This window comes from Indicator indicator, chromosome 26, assembly GCF_027791375.1.
Source record: "Indicator indicator isolate 239-I01 chromosome 26, UM_Iind_1.1, whole genome shotgun sequence".
In the NCBI taxonomy this organism is placed as follows: domain Eukaryota; kingdom Metazoa; phylum Chordata; class Aves; order Piciformes; family Indicatoridae; genus Indicator; species Indicator indicator.
In genome coordinates, this window is record NC_072035.1 from 9,185,178 (window position 1) to 9,207,711 (window position 22,534).

At 45.5% G+C, this 22,534-nt stretch overlaps 3 protein-coding genes across 4 annotated transcripts in view; 1 reads left to right on the forward strand and 2 right to left on the reverse strand.

The window, feature by feature from the left end:
- The first annotated feature begins 375 nt into the window (after nucleotides 1–375).
- On the forward strand, nucleotides 376–1,485 carry B3GNT4 (UDP-GlcNAc:betaGal beta-1,3-N-acetylglucosaminyltransferase 4). The gene has a single exon (XM_054392770.1). The coding sequence runs from the start codon at nucleotides 376–378 to the stop codon at nucleotides 1,483–1,485; it is 1,110 nt and encodes a 369-aa protein (XP_054248745.1).
- Nucleotides 1,486–4,833: 3,348 nt separating this feature from the next.
- DIABLO (diablo IAP-binding mitochondrial protein) lies at nucleotides 4,834–8,858 on the reverse strand. Its single transcript, XM_054392772.1, has 6 exons — nucleotides 8,812–8,858; nucleotides 7,960–8,080; nucleotides 7,492–7,623; nucleotides 6,713–6,823; nucleotides 6,469–6,565; nucleotides 4,834–5,505 (listed from the first exon to the last, which is right to left on the reverse strand). Exons 1-6 carry the CDS (start codon nucleotides 8,856–8,858, stop codon nucleotides 5,294–5,296), a joined length of 720 nt encoding a protein of 239 aa, XP_054248747.1. The 3' UTR covers nucleotides 4,834–5,293.
- Nucleotides 8,859–14,478: 5,620 nt separating this feature from the next.
- Nucleotides 14,479–22,534, reverse strand: part of LOC128975743 (vacuolar protein sorting-associated protein 33A) — an 83,072-nt gene continuing 75,016 nt past the window's right edge. Inside the window, exons 5-13 of one of the 2 annotated variants that reach the window (XM_054392767.1) lie at nucleotides 21,419–21,535; nucleotides 20,574–20,748; nucleotides 19,713–19,906; nucleotides 17,925–18,051; nucleotides 17,687–17,754; nucleotides 17,172–17,309; nucleotides 16,712–16,849; nucleotides 16,390–16,558; nucleotides 14,479–15,903 (exon numbers count right to left, since the gene is read on the reverse strand). In XM_054392767.1, coding sequence (XP_054248742.1) covers nucleotides 15,710–15,903; nucleotides 16,390–16,558; nucleotides 16,712–16,849; nucleotides 17,172–17,309; nucleotides 17,687–17,754; nucleotides 17,925–18,051; nucleotides 19,713–19,906; nucleotides 20,574–20,748; nucleotides 21,419–21,535 — 1,320 coding nt within the window. In that variant the 3' untranslated portion in view covers nucleotides 14,479–15,709. The remainder of the gene's footprint in view (nucleotides 15,904–16,389; nucleotides 16,559–16,711; nucleotides 16,850–17,171; nucleotides 17,310–17,686; nucleotides 17,755–17,924; nucleotides 18,052–19,712; nucleotides 19,907–20,573; nucleotides 20,749–21,418; nucleotides 21,536–22,534) is intronic. The other variant, XM_054392768.1, reaches the window with a different exon arrangement.

Below are 22,534 nucleotides of genomic sequence, written 5' to 3' on the forward strand. Positions count from 1 at the left end.
CTGCAGACGGGAGCTGGGGATTGTACCAGGTGGCACCGCGGAGCGCCGGGCTCCAAGCCCCGGGCCGGGCGGGCTCTCCCCGGGTTTGGGGGGCTTCGGTACGGCTCCCCGCGGGATCCTGAGCCCTCCCGCGGGGCGAGTACCGGACACAGCGTTCCCGTCCCCGCCGGTAGCACCTGCGCTTGATGAGAGCCAAGCAACAACCGGGAGGGGAAACTCCGAGAGCCGTGGCTGCCCGGGCTGGGCCGTCTGTTCCGTGCTTGCGGGCGTGGGAGTGCTGCGAGCGGAATGAAAGATCGGCGTCTGCGTGCCCGTTCCTAACCGGGCTGTGCTCCTCTGGCCGTGCAGGGCCCGGGCTGAGCGCCGGAGGCTGCCATGCATCCCCGAGGGAAAAACCTGGCGCTTTCCGCCGTTTCCATCATGCTGCTGGCCTGCGTGTTCTTCATGAGGAAGGAGGCAAAGCTGGCAGCATCCTCAGCAGACCAGAAAGTAGATGATGTGAATCACAAACCGAAGTCTTTGGCTCCGGACAGTGCTGAACCCAGCAAGTGTTTGCCGGACCTGACCCTTGCTAACTCTTCTCATGCCCTTCCGGAAGTTCACCGTGTCTTCTTAACCTACAAGCACTGCCGCAACTTCTCAGTCCTGCTGAAGCCTTCCAGGTGTGGCAAAGAGACATTCCTCCTGCTGGCCATCAAGTCTTCTCCCATCAACATAGACCGGCGGGTGGCAATCAGGAACACATGGGGGAAGGAGGTCTCCATTGGTGGCAGGCGCATCCGGCTGGTCTTCCTTCTGGGGCTCTCAGAGGCCAAAATCCAGGCACAGCCCCTGCACCAGCTGCTGACTTACGAGAGCCAGGAGTTTCATGACATCTTGCAGTGGGATTTCGTTGACAACTTCTTCAATTTGACCCTCAAGGAGCTGCATTTCCTGCGCTGGTTCATGGAGGACTGCCTGCACACCAGGTTTGTGCTGAAGGGCGATGATGATGTCTTTGTCAACACTTACAACATCATCGAGTTCCTCCAAGAACTGGACCCTGACCAGAATCTCTTTGTTGGGGATGTGATCACCAATGCCCGGCCCATCAGGAACACCAAGGTTAAATACTTTATTCCAGAGTCCATGTACAGAGCCTCCTTCTATCCCCTCTATGCAGGTGGAGGGGGCTATGTGATGTCCAGAGAGACAGTGCGTCGTCTCCAGGGCACTGCAGAGGACACAGAGCTCTTCCCAATAGATGATGTCTTTGTGGGAATGTGTCTGGCAAAAATGGCAGTGACTCCAAAGAACCATGCTGGCTTTAAGACTTTTGGGATCCAGAGACCTTTCAATCCTTTTGATCCATGCTTGTACAAAGAGCTGATGGTTGTGCACAAGCTAAACCCAACTGAGATGTGGATCATGTGGACGCTAGTCAAGGATGACAGCCTCAGGTGTGCGGTGTCAGTAACATACAACTATAGAGGGGGTTGGAAATGAACCTACTGATGAGCATAGCAGGATGGTGACTGGTGACAGATACAGGGAGTTTAAACTAAAAATCAGGTTGTGGTAGGAATGTATCCTCTACTAACAGGCTGTACGTGAGCTGTAGGGGTTTGTTTTGCAGCAAGTCTTTTTTTGTCAATGGGTTACTGAAGCAGTTGAATTGTCACCAGGTAGGGATGGGCTGGTAGCTCTGTGAGACATGGCACAGGGGACTCAAGTCAGTTCCTCCCAGCCAGGCTGGGAGCCAGAGGAAGTCACAGCTACCACAAGGACATGAGTGAGGGGCTACCTACTGTGGAGGCTCTGCAACAGTTGCTGGTGTATAACTACTGGCCAAATTCAGTCTAGGAAAGTTGATGACAACTGTTCAGTGTCTTGAAATTATTTGAAGGGATGGAAGAAAGGCTAGTGTGTGCTGCTGGGTCTACTGCACCACACCTCCGCTGTCCTAGGCCAGCAATCCCACAGGTCCTACCGGACAGCAGGAGAAAAGGAGTGGAGTGGGGAAAAAAGCCTCAAGAATATGTTGCCTTAATGATCCAAGGGACTGGGCTCTGACTCAAGCCCTCTGGATTTTACAGTTTATTATAGTTTTGCACTGGAAACTTTTGCACACTTTCTGATGGGTTTTGAGAGGAACAATAGGTCTTGAATAATCATGGAGGTAGTTACAGTGGCTGTAACTTTTCATGTTGCGTGGGAGGTGTTTGAGGTGTTGTTGCTGTAGTTGTAATGTTGGGTATAAATAAAATAGTTTTGAAGTGTGTTTTCATGGGAGTATTCTTGGGTCTCCTGAAAGCTAGGAGCACTAAAAGCCAGAAAAGGCTGAGACCTGGTGCTGGGAATTTGCATTAAGGAGGTGTTGATACTAAAGAGGAGGAAACTCACCACTTCCTTTGCTGTGAGCAGCTGCTGTTCTCTGTCCAGCCAAGATACATTGATAAAGAAGCAATTGATCCATCAATGTGCTGCAGTCACTCATTTGAGCAAAGATCAAATATAAAATTTGGTGATACTTTTATGAAGCTTATCAATTTTAGAGTACCTTCCTGCTAGACCAGAAGCTGCTGTGCTGTGTGTGAGCAGGAAGCAGCCTGCAAGTGTTAGGAAAAAGGTAGTGGTAGAGAGGAAGCGTGTGATTAATCAGTGATTTGTGTTGTGCTGTTGTCATTGCTGGCTCTCGTGCCAGCTGCCCAGTGTTCACTGCCCATCAGATGTGAGCTGGAGCTTTCAGAAGTGCTTCTTTCAGGAGGTCCTTGATTGTACTCCAGAGAGGCCGAGGACATCCTATGACCAGACGTGTGACAGCTCAGTGCAGGCTGGCTGCCCGGCCTTCCAGTGGGGTGGGCAGTGCTGTTATCAGGCTGAGGGACTCCTGTCAGTCCTGCTGGTCCTTGTTAGATCATGTTCCTTGATGCTTTGGCTTTCTAAAGCACCTGGTGTAACTTTATCTGAATCCTGCGGTGTGATCCAGACTCTTGTGGTGGGAGTTTCCACTCTCCTGAGTTGTTTCTGTGCTAGATACGAGTAGGTGTTTGTCTAAAAAACTGCTCTTGGGTGAGCCTGAGTGCGTCCAGCCTCAGCATGGTCTTGTACAAGCTGTATGTCTTCTGTACTGCAGCCCCAACAGGACATAAAGAACCGTATCAGCAGTACCTGAGAAGTATCTGCATGTAGTTTCAAGTGAGTTGGCTTTATAGATGTGGCAGAGTATCAACAGCAGAAGCTAGTTTCTGGGCACTGTTCTTGGGGTAATACTGCTTGTTCCAGAGCAAGGACTCTGGTTCCATGGTACCATGTGAACTGCTATGGCAGTGTTTTTATGACCCAAACTCAGTAACACAATGTAGAGAATGATGTCGTGTCTGCTGTGGGCTTTAGGTGTATGGGCAAACTCCCAACAGACAGTGCTCACTTCTCACCTCATTTTGGAGGCTATATGGAACCATGAATGTGCCTCACTCCCATTTGGACTTGAGTGAACTGACTAGTTGGTTCCTGTCACGTCTGAGAGCTGGATGCATGTGAACACAGTAAGCAGGATGTACAGTGAAACAAGAAGTAGGACAACAAGGGGGCTGGTAGTGGGCTCTGAAAGGGGAAGAATGAGTTGCTTTGCAGCCTCCTGTAACAGTCATCATCTGTCTTAAGCCAGATCTCTGCCACGCAAACATCTGAATAGAGTTACTGTGGTATCCTGAAAGGAACACAACCTGAACAGGCATTTGGGTCAGTGGCTTGGCAGAACCTTACAGTGCAGCATTAAACAAATTGGAGCAGTTGTGGTTAGAGGCTGAGCTGAAGTTGGCTCTTAAGGGTGTGGTTGTGCCACTTCTGCAAACAATCCTCTCATAATATAAGTGGCTTTTTCCCTAATGCTCCAGCCCAAGGCTGTGTTTGGGACCTCCTGACTGCTGGCACAGCAGACACTGGCACCTTCCTGTGGGCTTGATTTCCAGAGTGTGTCATCCTCCTTGGATACAGCAGCACCCAGTGAGGAGCAAGAGCAAGGAAAGGTAGCCTGTTAATTCCTTTACTATTTAATCTATAAGCATACAGTGCTGTGTAGCTAAGATTGCATCTGTTCAAAAGGCAGCAAAATGAGGCACAGGTAGAAGGGCTTATGCTGCAGCTGACAACATTCCTTGTCAAGCAAAACTCACTTGTGCTTGACACACACTCATGCTTAAGAGCATCACTAACACACATGAAGGGCATCAGATGCTACTTTGTGGTGAAACCCCAGTAATTAGTGTGTGTTTTCTTTCAAAACCTGATGAATTTGAGATTATCTGACTCAAATCAGCAGTGGTGAAGTTCTAATGGATGCTGTTCTAAAAATAAATCTCAGCTTAGATTTACATTTTCTATACAGTTAATACTGCAAATTTCACATTAACATAGAAAATGAACACAGTGAAAGACAGTGGTGGTTTTGAAGCCTGTAGTGAAACATTCAGCTTGCAAAAAGAGAGAACTGAGATGATTTTCCTGAAACCTGTGCTGGAAAGCATTCAAATGTTTTAAACTTGCTTTTGTGCACTGCTTTGTAAAGAAGCACACAGCAGCTGCTACAACAAATTTGTTTATAACCACAGTGTCTTGAATATCAAATCTCCCTTTCCTTCCTGGGAAAGGCAGATGTGTTGGTGATTCTTAAGTGAAACAGGTTGCTATCCTGAACTGCAAAACTTCATTAACAGCCCAGGTAACTTGACAGAAAATTTTCATCACTACAGCAAATGTTTCCCCTGATTGATTGTAATTAAGTGTTGTGTGATGCAGCTCTCAAGACTCAGTCCTGCTGTAAACTTTAGAGTTCAATACAAGACAGCACTGAATCCCATATCCAAATGGGCACACCCACAAGAGTTTAATAAAGCTATCTCCTATACAGATATAGTTTACTTCACACATTTAAAAGAATTACTTTTAACTATGCTTCTTTGGCCAATACCTAATTAGTCTCTTAAGTTAGGGAGCTCTCACAAACATACCTAATGAGGGGAAGGTCCCTCCCAGCAGGGAGACAAGTAACAAGCTATCCTTGATAGCAGCTTTCACATTTGCATGGTTCAATATTTAAATAATTGAATCCATAGGTATTACAAACATGATAAGTTACAAACAAGATCAAGGCCCTTTAGATACTTGGCATTGACTTGTAAAGCAATCCTTTTTGGGGAAAAAATGGAATCATAGTGTGGGAAACTGCTGAAATAAGTCTATCTCCACAATGAAACTATGGGATCTTTCAGTCTGTGACTCTCACACATTTTTGATGACACCTGGGTTCTTTTCAGTCCTCCCGAAGGTAAGGGTCCTCACCTGCCTCTGTGCTCCCTAAAATACCCTGTGGCAATGATTCTTCTCCTTGAGTTTTGAGGAGCTCTTCTGTTTGAGCTTCAGCTAATGTGGTCTCTGCTTTCTGGGACAGCTGTCGCACTTCTTGCACCTGGGACTTGACTAGCTGAATGTGGCTGCGGGCTGTCACCGAGGCTTGGTCTGCACCTGAAGAGTAACAATTTAAATGCACTGGGTTAGAGGAGCACTCAGCAAACCTTCAATTAAGGAAGTGCCTGTCTATAATTATTATCTGCTTTGCTAAGTGTTTTGATGGCTCTTGGGCTATACTAATGCCAAGTGCATCATTTACTGTTCGTTTACTTTAAACAACAATGTAACTACTTGGAGATTCTTTTCCTGCCTTGAATTCTTCCCACCCAAGAGGGTTACAGCCAGTGTCTGATGAGAGCAATCAGCTTGTGATAGCGTGTTTGAGAACTAAGCCCAGCCCAATCATCATGTGCCAGGAACTTTGAGTCCTTGTGCTGGCACCTACCAGCAGCAGGAATGATTGTAGGACTGCTGAACTCTGAATCCCTTCTCCTCATCCCCAGCACCTACAGATTCTTTTTTCAGACACTTGTAGAGTCAGCATGTCCATGTATGTTCATTGCTTTCCTCCCCTTCTCCACTCCAAAAACTTTGTCAATTTACCATGATTCATCCCGTAACTCAAATCTAAGAGCTAGGAACTCTCAAGATGTTTTGTGAACCTGTGTATACAGCAAGAAAAATTAGTACCTTTCCTGAGGGAAAGGCAAGCATTCTGACTCTTTAACACAAGTAAATCCAGAAAGACAGACCTGATGGACCCCTTAGGTAGCTCAATTTCTGCAGCTCCTCAAACCACATTTGAACACTCCATTTAAAAATGTCTGAATACTTCTCTCAGACACTTCCTGGCATGGTTAGTCTTGATCTAAGCCACATGTGAAGTTTCCAGGCCTAGTTCTCACAACACTTCTACTAAACCTGTAGCAAGTAAAAGAACTTAAGTTCTCAGCATCTCTAAAAACCAGGCACTAGTTGTAAATTAGCATGGACTTACATTCTCTGTCCCTCTAAGCTGCATTCCAGCATATTAAATGCTAGGGGAAAGAAACTGTCAATGTTTCTGCTTGTGCCTACCTGATTGATATGCAGCTTCTGCTGCCATCTCTGAAAGACGTACTGCTGTCATCCAGCTAGACTCCAGCCTTAAGTACTCCTGCTGCTTTGCTGTCATCTAGGAGTAAAACAAAATATTACTTAATAGAAGAGCATCTGAATGCTCTTTGTGAGCATTCAGTGTCTTTGTGGAAAAGTGAGCAAGCAAGAGAACTTTCAAAGGAGTCTGAAAAGGCAGCCTGCTGATAAAGGGACAATTGCTCACATCAACTCTGGCTCCAATGACCACCTGCCAGACTGCATCCACCTCATCTGAATTCATCTTCCCAAGAAGATTTGTGTATTGCTTGTAGAGAGACACCAGTGTATAAACCGCCTGCAAAGAAGCAATTTCATACCATTAGGTGATACACTGGTGATGTTGTCTCACTGTTCACTGGTGATAATTAGCAAAAGTGCTGCATGGTTTCACAGGTGCCTTGCTTTCAAGCTCACTGTGGGTTTGGAGACACTGACAGCATTTGCTCTTGCCTACAGTAGTGCTGTGGACAGCATCTGGTTATGGACTGGTAAGGAAGTAATCTGGAACGCAAACACTTTGTACTCAGATTTGCACTTATTTAGAAAACAATGTCTCTTGTTTCAGACTACAATATGGCTCTCAATTCTTCTGTTCATGGCCTTAGAAATGGGCACAGTAGGTAAATAAAACACCTAAGAATAAAGGGTAGTGTGTTCTGATTATTTGGTATGCAGGCATCCAACAACTGTTAAAAGTTTATTTACCCCAGTTCTGAGAGATGGGTCACTGCAGCTTAAGTTCAAGGTCAAACCAACAATCTAACAAGGCTGAAAACTTCTGTATTTAGTGTTGTAGAACAGTGGGCCCCACTGTCTCCTCAGAATCTGACATCTTTAAACCCCACATCTCCTTTATTAAAGTTCATTTAAAAAGCCAAAGTCCAAACATAAAGTCCAATGTGCCACATAATTTATTATTTCCAGGATTGATTTACCAACAAAGTGTGTAATCTCTCATTTTACCTTTGTATACTCTGTCAATGCTTCAATCAACGCATATGTTGTTTGAGAGAGGAGTGTAGAAGTACTGTCTGTTACCAGGGAAACTGCTCTTTTAATCAAGGCATCATTACTGAGAGAAGCTGAGTTCTGCTTCTGAAAGACAAGATATTTGCATCACTTTTAACTGACCTTCATATGGATGTTATTTGTAACAAATAATAGTAAGAAAAAGCACCCTGTTAGTTACAGGGTTCAGCAGCCAAATTCTCACAGTTAAAGCAGATGTTTTTGCAAGGTGTTACTGAAGGTGGCAGACATTGTCTTCCTCATTTCTCTTCCTAAACAACTACATGCCTTGAACACCTGCAGTCCCCAAGGAAACAATTCTGAGGGTAAGTACTAATTTGCAAAATGCTAAGCAAGTGGGATTGAATATGAAACTGTTTCTAACAAGGAAGTGCTGCATGAATCCTATGCCTGACACCTTACCTCCACGACTGGGACTGCACACAGAGCCACTCCCAGCCCCACGCCCACCATTTGGTGCCATCCTACATTCATGCCTGAGAGGCAGCGTCTCCTAAAACTGGCCACAACAGGGAAGCTTTGTCTGGAAATGCAAGAGACAAAAAACAGAGGTAAAAAATAACCAATATGTTGTGGGAAATATGCCTTGAAAAGAACACCCAGAAGCTGTTCTAGGTGACCCAGACTACTATGCTTCTGTAATTCAGCTGTATAATAGCAAATAAGTTTGTTTTAAATTCTGTTACAGTAAGTGCATGAAGACAAGCACAGCAGTGTATTAGGAGTCCTTATCTGGTACCAACACACTGCTAATATTCAATATTGATTTAAAAGCATGCTTGAATGTGGTAAGTGGCACATGCAGGTGAGTAATATAATAGTTTGGTGCCATCCAGGGATGTTTAGAGCCTCCTGTAGCCAATTTTATTTACATCCAGTGTCATGTGAGAGTCCGCGAGGTCGAGCAGAAAAGCAGCAGCACTGTTTTATGTAAAAATAACTGGTCAGTTTTCCTTCTTTTATGCTCTTAAACTACAGTCTGTCAGTGGCAAGCACTATATAGGTACCACAGCTGCTCCTTCTTGCGCTGTCTCAGCCCTGCGTTACCGCTGTTTCTGATGTCGGGCCGCCGCCCGCTTTATTACACCAGGCAAACGAAGCGCGCATGGAGTCACTAGGGGTAGTGAGCGGCAGAGAATCGGCCCCGCGCAGCCCGGTTAACAGCCGCCTGAGCGTTACCGCAGCCGGGTGTGGCTCCACGGAAAAGCCCCCGCCCCGCCCTCGGGACCCGGAGCGGCGGAGCCGCCGCGCTACCTGAGAAGAGAACAGCAGCTCCTGAGCCAGCGGCTGCCAGCAGCCATCTTGCGGCACGCAGGAAGTGACGTCAGTGTTTACGGGTGGGCGGGGCCGGCCAGTGCGTGCGGGGAGGGCGGGCACGCGAGCGGGCGGCCGCTGGCTGAGGGTGGCAACGGCGCGCGGGCGCTGTAAGGGCGGCTGGGGGAGGCTCAGGCAGGCAGCGAGAACCGTCTTGGCGCTTTACATTGTAGGGCACCTGCTCCACCTTACAGGTAATGGCACTTAGAATCAAAGAATAATTTCGTTTGGGAAAAGCCTACAGATCATCGAGTCCAACTGTTAACCCCGCACTGCCAGGTCGCCGCTAAACCAGTGTCTCTCAGAATCACATCTGCAGGGCTTTGAAAATCCTCTGGGGATGGCGACTCCACCACTGCCTTGGCAGCCTGGTTTAGGCATTGGCAACGTGGGCATGACGTTTTTCCTTATGTCCAATCCAAACCTCCTCTGGCACAGCTTGAGGTTGCTTCTTGTTTTGTGGGGAAAGAGACCAATTCCCACCTTGCTGCAACGTCCTTTCAGAGATTTGTAGAGCCAGAAGGTCTCTCCTCAGCCTCCTTTTCTCCAAGCTGAGCAACGCAGTTCCCTCAGCTGCTCCTCATAAGACTTGTCTCAGGACTCGGTAGTCTCTGAAGCAGAAACGGCATTAGAGGCTCTCAGCTCAGGCTCGGTTCATCTGTGTACCCCTGCTCAGAAACACCTTCAGGCCAGCCCAGCCCAGCTCAGCAGAGAAATACTCTCAGCTGTGCGTCAGTACAGCAGCTGCGGTGTGAGCTAAGACTGCACTAATAAACTGACACAGGTTCTGCTCCCATCCCGCATGTTTTAATTAATCTTTGCTTTTCGAGAGTATGTGATGTTGCTTAGCTTTTAGCTAGAGAAAAGGCTTCTGCAGAATTCTACATTAAAGGTCTTTCTGGCAGTTTAGGCTGGGTGCCCCCCTGCCACTGCTACATGAGATACACCTCTGGTGTCCCAGGTGCCCACCAATTAGGGGTGGACACAGGAAACGGCGTATTTCTACCCATAAATCCTGCACCCTATCAATCCATCTGCAGAGTCATATTCTTTCTCTTTCTTCCCTCACTGCCCCCGTGGGAGATGCTCTCTCTTATTGGGTAATGCTGGGGGAGTATCTCAGGCCCCTTAGGCCTGTCTAGGCCTAATGCCAGGAGGAGAATGGAGGGGGGGGCAGTCTCAGACCTGGCCGGCCTGAGACTTGCCTAGCAGTGGGAGGGGGGAAGGAAGAGCCCTGAGGGTTTGGGTAGACCCTCAGGTGGGAGGAGGGAAGGATTGGAAGCCTCTGGGAATTGTGTAAGGGGCTCTGTATGCTTTAGGATGCTCTTTGCCACTATGCTTTGTAGTGTTTTTGTAGCTTCACCAATTGCTTTTCCATTTAAACTCTCCATCACTCTCCAATACGTTTGTGTGTGTCATTCTGTTGTCCCTTTTGGGGCAAGAGACGTTCTGTCTGGCCCCAAACCAGAACAGGTCTTGATCAATTATTATTTTTTTTTTAAATGTATACCAATAATGCCAATCTATTGTTTTGTCAAACTCTGTTTACTCATCACGGTTTAGTTTTAGCAAGGCAGTGCTATATTGCAGGCACACCTTGCACCTAACTCCATGTTTTAGGCATTTGTTGAAAAGTGGTTGTGAACCTGGGAGTGCCAAATAATGGGTCTGTATATAACATGGCATTGGTGCCCCCACCCCAAGAAGTGTACCTCATAAAACTGTAGGAAGATGGAAACCCTGTGCTGATTTGAAATGTATTTTCCCAGGACTTAAAAAAACAAACCCAAACCCAAGTAATTCCATATTTCGCCTTCACACCTTTAATGAAGCAGAGTTAGACAAGGCAGGACTTGTTTATTTGAGATGCTGGTCATGTTTGAATTGTGTTGCATCCCTCCTGCCCCTCTGCTGTGCTTGGGAAATTGCTGTGCTCTCCAGGCAGGCGTGGGATGAGAATCTCAGGAGAAAACTGCTAGGAGGCTTTTAAATGTTTCTAGGAAGAGGGGGAAATGTTTAAGGAGACACAAAGAATCTGCAAGAGATGCAAAGAATCTACAAAAGCGACAAAGATAGTAGAGTGCATGCATGTAGATACTTTTAAAAATCTTTATTCTTTTTACATAAGAAAATAAGATTGCGATTAAGCAGCAACAGAACAAAGTGCTTGCAGATTTGGGGCAGGAGGAAGGGACTGCCATCCTGTGTGCTGAGCAGATGAGCTGCACCCTGGACCCTGATGCCTCTGGCCAGCCTGTGTTTGCAGGTGGAGAAGAGCAGCTCTCATTTAAGCACCAGGAAGTATGTCGTCCAGCCAGCGAGCAGCAATGCTCCAACCAGCACCGTGTAACTGAACAGCACAAAGGCCAGCAGCTCTTTCAACACCTTGAGGAAGTGGATGACAAAGGAGTCTGTCATGGTTCTTCTCCCCGGACTGTGGCAGGTAAGGTCTCTGGGGCTGTTTGCTGCTCTGTCCTCTACGGTCTGGGATGAGTTTTTCTGAGCAAGGAAAGTGCAGCACTGACCAAGGTAGCTTTGCTGTGGGGAGAAGAGGTTGTGTTCAAGAGAGTTAATGGCCACTCATCCTTCTAAGGATGTTGGTGTCAGGCTGGACTTGTTCATTCAGAGTCCTGTACAGGGTTGCTGAGCTGCACAGTGTTGAAAAGAAGTTCAGGATCTGATCAAAGTCTCCAAATGAAGACTGGTAATTAAGCAAATTAAAATACAAACACACAGGCAGCGGACATTTCTGAGGCCGTTACAGAGTCCAGCTGGCCCCTAGCATCTTTCCCCGTGTGTCAGTGGCTGTGCATCCAGGAAGCTCCACATTTGGAGCGGTCACTGGTGGTGCATTATCAGCAGTGTTCTGATCAAAGTGGTCAATTCCTTCAAGGAAGCCGCTGTTAATATTTAATGATATAATTGCATCTAATGGAGATACTGGCACAAACTGAGCCTTTTGTTTAAGAATGATGAAAACTGGGGCTTAAATACAAATTTGCACAGACAAATATTTACATCTTGTTTTAAAAGTAACCTTTAAGTGGAAGACATGGGATGAGATGCTTTAGAATTAATTTTATAGCTGCCTCTTAAAGTCATACTTACACTTTGTTTTAGAAGTGAATGCTCAATTGTTACGTTAATATAAAGATCTAGACTTCAAACTGTGAAGCCCCCTGTAACAAAAAAATCTCTCATCCCTCCAATTTACATGGTTTTACAATTCTGATCATAATTATGCCTGTGTGCCGCACTCTTGGTGAAGAACATAAAAGGAATTTAAAACCAGACTTAGAATAAAGCTAACCTAAAAGGATTAGTTCTCTCCTGATCAGTCTACAGCCAGAGAAAAAGTAAACTGAGTTCCTGTCCTGGCACTTGGAATATTTTTTAAGAGCTTTTATGATAAAGAGTTCACTTTTTGGTTTCATTAAAGAACTCAGTCATTTCATTCTAAGCTTTTATGTGCAAGTATGCATTACAGGACCTATTGCACTTGAAAACCAGCTGTGTTTTCCCAGTTGTTCAAAGCTCTGAAGTTTCCTGTTTGTAGGCTTTATGTGATTTCTGCTTCTCTATAAAGATGTTGGTAAAGAAATAAACCGCTTACCCAGGTAGCTGATAGGCTCAACTTCATCAAGTTCCTGTTCCTCTCTAGTTTTGCTCTGTAGCTGCCGCTTGAATTTCTGGCTTCTAAGCAGTTTCTGCTGTAGTTTGATTCCCTTCTGCTCTGCTGGGTTGGGAGGCAGGAGTGATGAGGTGGTGTTTGCAGCCCACATGAGGATAATGCACTAGGTGTGGTCAGCACCAGTTATGATATGACATAGTGCCATGCAGCGCAGCACTACAGCGCAGCCAACCAGCTGCCCAGAGTGCTTCTGTCAACAGTACTGTGTGGGTTCAAGTGCCATGGCTTAATGTTACCAGCTCAAAACTTGCTTTTGCTTAAACGTGAGGGCTTTTTCCCAAAGTGGGAAAAACATACTTGCACTTTTTTATGCTGCAGTTTTCTGGAAGACTCTAGTGCCTCCTGCTGCAGTCACCATGAGCTGCTGTGGGCCGCTCAGGGAGGAGGATGCTCATGTACAGCAGGGCATCATCCCAGCTCAGCAGCACATTACAGGGTGGAATTCTGGAGGCTGAACTGTGCTCTTTTATCAAAAAAAAGCGAGTGCTGAGGGCAGCCTAACCCCTGTGCTGTCACTATCTCACTGCTCCAGAAGTCATCCCTACCTTTTAGAAAGCAAGGGCTGCCACTCTTTTGCAGTGTGGTGGGGAGGAGGGAGACAAGCGGTGTGTTCGTTTTTAGCAAGTGATTTCTGATGATGTTATATTTAAAGTGAAAATCTTTGGTCTTTGGGGTGGAGGTTGGGTAGTGTTGGTGGTGGTTTTTTTTTTTTTTTGGTTTTGTTTTTTTTTTTTCCTTGTAAACCAGCTTGTAAATGCAGGCAGCAGAGAGAAGAGTATGTACTGCAAATCAAATCTCTTACCTACAAAGAGATTATGATGTAGAAAATGGCCCCTTAATTTAATTAGGCTCTCTTGTTATCAAATTATTACCCGCATGGTCAGCAGGGCCTTAAGACAGCAGCAGAACATAATCAAGCTGCTCAGGAAGCCTGTTAAGTAGTAATTGCTCCTCTAGAGAATCAATCAGCGTCAAGATGGCTGTGTTTTAATTTTTGCTGTTGTTTTTGAACAGTTTCAGGAAGAGATTTTTTTTTTGTCTAGCTTGAGTCTCCACCTGGCTGGAGCTGAGTGGCAGGGCAGACTACAGTCTGCAAAAAAATACACAGCAGTGTTGTTGGGATATGAAGAGTCTGGCAGGTGTTTATAGTGTATTTTGGAAATAAGCTGTGCCTCTAGTGGTACAAACACAGACATCTGCTGGTCCAGGTGACGAATTAAGCAAGCTGCTAACATGGTGCTCTTTATGGTTTCCTTTAGTCACTTGCCGTGTATCTTTTACACATCATGAGCTTAGTTCACAAACCAGCCTGATCAGGGCTACATTCAATCTTAGAACTAATCACAAAGAAATTAAAACCAAAACGTATCTGAAAATTCTGATAGTACAAAAACCCTTAAGGCCAAGTCAAGGACATGCTAAAAGATGGTGTTGAATCATACTGTGTCTTGTCTTTCTCTGCACAATAGTATCAAGTAGCTTTGGATCAAAAATTAGAAATTTCTTTTTAAATACTGTGAAATTGCCTACTTTACAGTGGAACTATGGGAACAGTGCAGAGCAAGGCCACCCAAGGCACCCCACACATACTCCTTGCACCATTGTCAAAGTCATAGCATGTTTTTTTTTTTCTGTAAAAAAATCTCAAATATTGTTCTATAAAAGCCAAGAAAGCAAATAACATATTACATCAGAAATATTTAAGTAGCACAAGAGGATGTGAATAGTGCATAAGCTTAAAGAAATAACATCCAGATGTCAGAAAAATAGTTTCAGCTGAAGTAATTCAGTTATCCTGAGCAGCAGAAGGACGCAGCTACTACAGTACAGGAGGTTATTATGTTTATTTTTGTATTCCAGGGAGAGAAAGAGAGAGAGCAAGCGAGCACGCAAACCCTTTTAAAAAGAGACGAAATATATTTTTATTTTATTCTAATAAGCCAACTGGAGCTAGCCAGAGAGTGGAGCTCTGCAAAGGGGATGAGTGGGCAGCACTCAAGTCTTACAGAGCAGGACAGACTGAAACCTAGAGTCAGAACTAACAGCTAGAAAAAGGACGGGCATTTTGTGTTATGCAGGATACCCAAGAGCAGAAATGTTTGCTAAAAGTGATTTAAGGTGTAGAGTGTTTTTATTTTTTTAAGTTGTTTTTAAGGGTCAAACAGTCCCCCAGTGGTTGCTGTTGAAGCACAAGTACAGTGACAGTGAGGCAAAGCAGCAGAGGCTCAGGCTGTGCTCAGCTGCACAGGCACAGACAACAAGCCCTGCTCTGCCTTCCCAGCCTCCAGCCATGAGTCTTCTGGACCCAGAAGCTGCCACCTGCACACACCAGCTCAGCAACATCAAGAGCCCAGCCACCAAGCACATGGAAAATTCCACTTCATAATTTTGAGCTCTACAACAGCTTCAGGGGAAAAAAGTGCCTGTTTTAAACCCTGCTGTTTACTAGGCCACTGCTGTAGCTATTTTTGGCCCGAGTCCCATGTGGGGAGTGGCTGTGTACCTTTACATGTAAGCTCTTGCCCTACTGATGTCATTCATACTCGGGAGTTGCCTTCCAGCATCAGATACCCAGGACAAACAAGCCACCTCACACTGATCCCTTCTGAGGGCGATGAAAAAACAAAGGCTGGAGCATCTTCCTCATCATTTGGGTGCAGTTGGGTTACTTGCAGTCAGTGCTGTTGACATGCATGCAGATAGTTCAAGGTTTAGTTGTTGCCAATAGTGCTGTGAAATTGGGAACAGAAAACATCCTGCCTTCTCACACCTTAGGAGGGTAAAAGGAAGCAATTAAATCTCCCACCAAAACTAAACTGAAAGAAAAACCAGAAGCGCTTCGCCGAACAGAAGGACCAGGGCAGATCCCCACTCCCCCAGCACTTGTTTACCACTTCAGACCATGAACAGGGCTCTCTCTTTCTCCCAGTTTGTTAGAGGCTTTCAGTGCCACTTGGCTACTTGGCAATACCACGAGCAGCAGGAACACAAGTGCAGAGAGGAATAACTGCAGCATGAGCTGGGCCCAGGAGAGCTTCTTTCACCACTGTGTTTCTCTGATGTTCAAGCAGCCATGCCAGAAGGCCAGAAGCTGACATGCCTGTGTCACACAGGGCCTCTTGCTTTTACTTCCTCTCCCCACAGACTCTAGAAAGGCGCAGGCTCCAGTTTTTCCATCAAGGATTTGATCCAACTGGTCCCATTGATCAGTTTTGTAGTGGCAATGACATACTCTGTGCCTCCATCTTCCATTTGGGACAGAAACCTCAGCGCAGCAATTTCAGCATATGTTACTCCTCCCAGGAAGAACACCAGCGTGACTCGGTTCTCACCATGCTGACCTGTGTTCAGAAAAATGGATAGGTTGTCTTAGGCCCATCCATCAATTCTCAGCCAAACTCAAAATGACCTAAAACTAAAACAAAGGGAGCAGCTGAGTTAGAGGGGAAACCTACTGGGTGGAACCACTGGACTCAGGGCCATGAGTGCAGGGTCTGCTCCCAGCTGGGGTTTCTTTACAGAAGGTGCTTTGCCTGCCCAGGTGAGTGATGTTGACTTTCATTGTAATGTTCCTTATTAAAATCACAGTAGGTTTATTTTAGCACTCTGATGAGAAGTTAAACCAATGCACAGCTCTATAGCACTTTCAGTACACACATTAATAGCAGGCTGAGTATGTGACTGGATGTTTTAAAGAGGCCAGAAAGCTGTCAAAAATGGGCAAGGGAGATCAGGAGGACAGGCAGATCAGAGAGATGCCTGGACTCTGCCAGCCTAACAGAGATGCACTTCCCTTTAAAAAAAAGGGGAAATAAAGCAAAACGTACGCTTTTTCTGAAGGCCAGTAGGTAACTGCTGCCTCTCCTCAAAATGTGGACCTGGCAGCATCTTTAGAACCTCCTCTATGCTCCTCCACCCTGGCCGAGCCAGTAGCTGTGCAAGGCGTACACTGAGTGGAGCGTAGCCGCTGTACACATATGAGATGTCATTGGGGTTCTGCAAGAGAGAGCAGAGGGGGAGCAGCAGGTGAGTGCCATTGCAGGCTGCAAAACAGTATCAGAGAAATTGTAACAAAAGCATGGGAGGTTTCCTGCTGCACATAATCCTGTAAGATCAGATCTAACACTCACTGCTGAAGTGCACATTTACCTGTTCATTCACATCATCCATCCATAAGCGCAAGGTCTTCCTTATGGTTGGGTAGTTATTCCTGCCACTTGTCTGAGGTTTCAGGAGTCCTGCCTTCTCCAAGTTGTTTAATGTTAATATATGTTCATAGCCATAGGTCTGTAATGTGAAGAATTCACCTTTAATACCATGTCATCAGTCTATGACTAGAGTGGTTAAAAAAAAAAATGCTTTTTGTTTAAATCATGATGTCAAAAAGTGCAATGATAGAAACCCCTGTGTCTACATGTTGTAAAACACATGTAAACACCTCTTGAATCACTGCAATCAGCTCAGACAGCAGCCTCAGCACTTTCCCTGTGCACTGGACATCAACACCTGCTATGTCTAAGCTGTGCCTGTCTGAAATGCAGGAGTTGTAGAGCTGAGGCTCTGAAGTGGCTTTTATCAAATGGATCAATCCCAAAGTTAGAGCCCCCACCTGCAGAATCTCTCTTTTGTAGTAGTCCAGAACCTTCTGCTTCAATCCACTGTTGCAGATGGATTGCAGGCAAACAAGACGCAAGATCTTGATTAATGGATGTTTTTGAGCTATGCAGTCTTCAATGTAATTGTTAACCTATTGGAAAAAAAACCCATAAGCTGTTATTTAAAGACCTGTTGAAGTACCTGGAAGACCTAGGAAGAAATATCATGTTTTGCCTAGTATCTCCAAAATAGCTCTGACAGCAGCTCAAGGCCATCAGTAACCAGCATTGGTTCCACCCCGAATCTTTTCTAAAGCACATCAGTTCCACAACAGTAGCTAGAGACACACATCAGAGCTCACCACCTTGACACTGGAGGGAGACAGACATCATCTAGATCAGACACTTCCTCTCAAAAGAATCAAATGGGGAAAAAAAAAAAACAAACCAAAAGAGAGAAATACATTGTGTTTGTTTTTTTTTTTTTAAAGTCTTAAGAATCACTATTTACTTGTCATTATTTACTTACCTTGTCTGTGTCTATTCCAGACATGAACTCTTGTTCCACTGTTAAATTATCGAAGAAATCTTCAGATGCTTTGGGGAAAAAATGAAAATCAATACAGCTGCTGACAGCTTCTTTCCTACATGAACATTTCAGCAGAGATGCACTGAATAGAGCCAAGCCAATTTTTGCCAAGCTGAATGATGTCCATCAAGTTGTCTTGCATCTTGCTATAGTCAGAGACTACTGAAGGAATACTCACTGGTGATGTCTTTGATGAGTTCTGCAATGGAGGTGTGGTTTGCTAGAGAACTCCTTGCAGCCTGCATGTGTGGCAGCTGTGAGACAAACTGCTTGATCTCTCCAACTGTCTTTGCATGGTGTCTTTCCTAAAGAAATCCATCATTTAGGTTAGATTTAGGTTCAGATCAAGAATACCAACTAGTACAGTTTTTTACTGTACTCATTGCAACAGCAAATACCACTAGAGATCTGCAGTCTTTCAAAAAAACAAAAGACTTTAAATGCTTACACTACAGCCATAGCATTACCTGTAACAGCATTCTGACCACTAGAAGAGGCAGGATGTAATACAACAGGATCATTATACTGTTTTTTTCCCCTTTATATCAGTGCTACCAATTACTTTTCTACACCTTTGACTTCAGCCCTCACTGTCTGCTCCAGTTTCCCTACCAGCAAAATTACCTTCTTCATGCAAAGACAATTACTTTGCTAGCTGCTAGTAAACACAGAGCTCAGGGAACTGCAGCTGGAGATGGGGACACGTCTCATCAAAACAGCAGTGACAAGTGCTACAGAACCAGGCTGCCATTCACTGTACCTGGCTGTTAACAATGTCCCAGGTTTTGAAAAAGGATCTGAGAAAGCACAATGAAGACTTCAGCTCTCAGAGCAGTCCAGAGGTCTGTATTTCATTTGGGCTACTTGCCTCTTGATGCAACTTGAAACAAAAATATTAATTTGACTCATATGTGAAGGGTTTAAATGGGCAAGTGCAGGCAGGAGAGTGATAATGAAGAAGCCTGCAATTTAAGAAGTCCTCTGCTGCCAATATGCTGCTGTTTCATTATCACCCATTACCTCTGACAATGTCTTGATTATGTATTTTTTTTAACAACTACTATGAATAGTCCCTCTTTAGCACCTTCAGCACTAATACTGCAGTGACAGACATTTACTAAGAGAGAAGGCTGAGCACACAGTGTTTCAGTTAAGGTACTGCTAACCCCCTCTTAAATGTAGCAGGAGTGAGGACACAAATCAAAAGCCAAGGAAATACTATCAAATAGGGTATCAAGTTCTCTCAAGAATCACCCTAAAGCCTGAAAGCAGAGATATGGGATCTCAGTTTCTTTATGAATCATCAACAGGACATTTTCAAACAAAGCCATAAACATACCCCCAGCACTCTCAAACTTTGTCTAGGTTTTACAGTTCAAACCTCCTGTAAGTCTGTCTCCCATCCCTGTTGCTTAATGCCAGCCATAACATTGTGGAGTTTTATTATAAAAGCCTTTTGTCTGCATCCTCAGTGAATACAGAGCGGAAAGGGCCTTTTGGTTAACAGGTAACAACTGCAGCAAAGTGGAATTGAGCAGTACGCTGAAATTAACTTTTGCTCTCTTGCAGAGGGAAGCAGCATCTGACTGGTCTGCAGGCTGAAGAAAGCAATTTCTACTATGACATGTAAAGGCTCACACAGCAGAGGTGTGGTTTAGGCTAGTTCTGAGACAAGCTTTTAACAGTGAGGACAGGAAAAGTCCCAGAACAGAGGTGTGGAGTGAAGAAAGGATCCATGTTACTACAGGATTCTTAAGAATAGATTTGACCTACTCAACAGACTGGAGTTGGTCTTATCCCAGGGAGGGGAATGGACCTGAGGGACTTCTGGAAAGTATCTGTTTTCTTCTAGGGGATTACTCCATGGCATCAGCTCAAGCTGCAGTCACAACCCTGCTGAATATAGACTGTGACTTATCTGACAAAAAGGATGCCCAAATGTTTGCACAGTCGGATACAGGCTTACCTCAAAGGCTGCTGAGATGATCTTGGCTTTCTTGCTCAGCACTGACCCCACAGCGTTGAAGTTCTTGTCTCGGATTTCAGCATACAGCTCTTCAGCAGAGTTCAACTGGAGCTTCTTGGGTTCTGTGGGGAGATCTTTCCCACCCTCACCCTGCTTCTTTGGTGCAAACTTTTCAGGAGGGAGTTTCACATAAGCTACCAAAGGCAGAAGAATAACCCTTGTAAGGACTGGAACTTCACCAGTAGAAGTTAAGGCAAGTAGGCTGTGGAAGTGTCCTCTGAGCCCAAACCAGTTCTGAGCTCCAAAGCTGATACAAACACCCAGACAACTCAGTGCATATCTGTTAATTAAGGAGAGTCTCCCTTAATTAAGGGACCCAGAGACCTGTACAAACATATATGATCAGAACCCAAGTATGAGCTACCCTTCTGCCAGAGAGGATTTAAGGCAGCCTTCCAGCCAGTCCCCAATGCAGCAGGAGGGATTAAAACTCATAAATGCCTCGCTGGAATTTTTCTTCCTCCCTCCAGAAGAGCAGGAGAGCTCTGAACAGCCTTTCACAAACCGTTCCCATCCCCTCAGCAGAAGACAGACTCTTTTACTCCCACACCATGTGTTCTGTGTCACTGTGTCTGCACCCAGCCATCATCCATAATATACCCATTTAACAACCATGTGCTGTACTCCACTCCCAATACTAGGGAAAGAGAGAGCTGATCTTGATGGACTATCTACCTTGGGAATGAACCAAGCAGGTGAGCTGCTCCCACACGGCAGCCATTTTAGTGAGGCAGGAACCCACCTGACAGAATGTAACCTGCTCCAGCAACCGGAGACCTGCCCCATGCTGCCCCTACTCACTGTTCTGGATGCCATAGATTTCGTCTATCAGCCCCTCATAGGTCAGCTGTGTGGCTAATGGTGTCAGCAGGTCCACATTGCGGTCCAGCAGCAAGAGAGTATCAAAGACAGGAAATATCGAGTTCTGGCTTCCAGGGAACTCACGCTTCATCCTGATCATCATATTGGCCACATGCTGAAAGTAGATCATGTTGGTCTGGTTAAGGTACAGGCCACAAGAGATGGATTTGGTTTCTAGGCCCTACAAGCTCATGCAATTATGGGGTACAGCTGTGGGTAAAGGAAGAGACGGGCAGAAGGTACAGACTGGCAGGAGGTACAGACTGGCTGAAAGATGAGGGCAGGATAAGATCCATAAAAAAAGTCCTCTGCAGCTCAGCAAGACAGTGACAGTGGCCAAAGCCACATGCTTATTACGAAAGGCACCAATTAAACTATAGGTTGATCAGAGAGAACAAAAAGTGGTGTGAATTACAGGAAGAGGAAAAAGCCAAGGCAGGAACAGTAGGTTACACATTTCCTACTTTATCCTGCCCTTCTGATACCAGCTGAGTAGCTGCTAGCTCTCCAGAGCAGGAACTGCTGAAAGCACAAAGGCAGTGCATCTATGAGCAAAATGTGTATGACATCAGGTATGAAATCAGACTTAAGGAACAGTGAAGATCATTCTTTTGGCCAGGGATAAAGATCTGAAGGCCAGGATCCTGAAATTCCAGTATGGCAAGGAATGTAGCTGTGTGGCTGATTTAAAAAAAAAACAAACCCAGAGGTGTATTTAACCAAATGCTTCTTAAGGTACTTCCAAAGCACAAGAGGCATTTTTCCAGCAGCATTGTTTGCCTTACCCGAGCACACTCGCCCTTCCCAAAGATCTGCGGGATGGTTCCATAGAGAGCCTGCAGTGTCATCAGCCCCTTTGCTGCATGGTATAGACTTGTCTGGTCACTCTCCAGGTAACATTCCTAAACAAGAAGGATTCCTGATGGAAGGGATCAATCCAACACAGCTGCTTCCACAGCAGAGTCGGATCCATGTGAACAGTTCAGAGAAGACACAGGATGGGGAAAAACTACAGCTGTTGGCAAATGCAGACCTCATCTGTGTTACTACTTCAAGCAATTTGATCACACCAGTCACTGAACCCCACACACTATTCCTAGTCTGATGGTGAGGAGTAAGAGAGCCAGAAAGTGACTGCAAAGGGTTTATCTCTAATCAGCCCAATCTGAGCACACACCACCTCATCACAATTGCCAACAAGCAGCTGCAAGCCCTGATGTGTCCCCTGGGCTATGTTTAATAAGGCTGAGATGGGCCAAAGAAATTCTCACACCTTTCAGTCCCCAGACACAGCATTCTGAGAGCATAGGGAACACAGCTGGTGTGTGACAGTGCACAGTATTAACTGACATACAGGCTGTTATTGACACAAACTCTGCAAACTCTTTGCAGTGATGAAGGATTTTAAGCCTCATGGATGTCTGATTTGTGAAAATAACACCAGCAGTCAAAGCTGGAGGAACTAGGATGCAGCCAGATGGTAGTGATTGTTTCTTCAGTTTTTAGTTAGAAAACATACAGGCTCTGTTCAGCACTCAGAATTAAGCCACATCTGCTTTGCAAGGCCTCCCTGTGCTGCCTGGGTCACCAACAAACTGCTCTGAGAGCTTTGTAGCAAAAACCCTGTGCTGGTTTGAGGCCAGCCAGAACATCTCTTGCCCCGAAAGGGACAAAAGAATGACACACACAAACGGATCGGAGAGTAATGGAGAGGTTAAATGGAAAAGTGATGGGTGAAACTACAGAAAAACTACACAGCAGAGTGGCAAAGAACATCCTAAAGCATACAGGGTCCCTTACATAGTACCCAGAGGCTTCCCAATCCTTCCCTTCTCCCACCTGAGAGTCTACCCAAACCCTCAGGGCTCTTTCTTCCCCCTCCTGCTGCTAGGTAAGTCTCA

Coding starts and splice junctions, on each gene's coding strand:
- DIABLO (XM_054392772.1), bottom strand. CDS start 8,858: ATGGCTGCTGGCAGCCGCTGGCTCAGGAGCTGCTGTTCTCTTCTCAG. Junction 6,566..6,712: donor TCATTGGAGCCAGAGTTGAT/GTGAGCAATTGT, acceptor TTTTACTCCTAG/ATGACAGCAAAGCAGCAGGA. Junction 5,506..6,468: donor AGAAGCTGCATATCAATCAG/GTAGGCACAAGC, acceptor GTTACTCTTCAG/GTGCAGACCAAGCCTCGGTG.
- B3GNT4 (XM_054392770.1), top strand. CDS start 376: ATGCATCCCCGAGGGAAAAACCTGGCGCTTTCCGCCGTTTCCATCATG.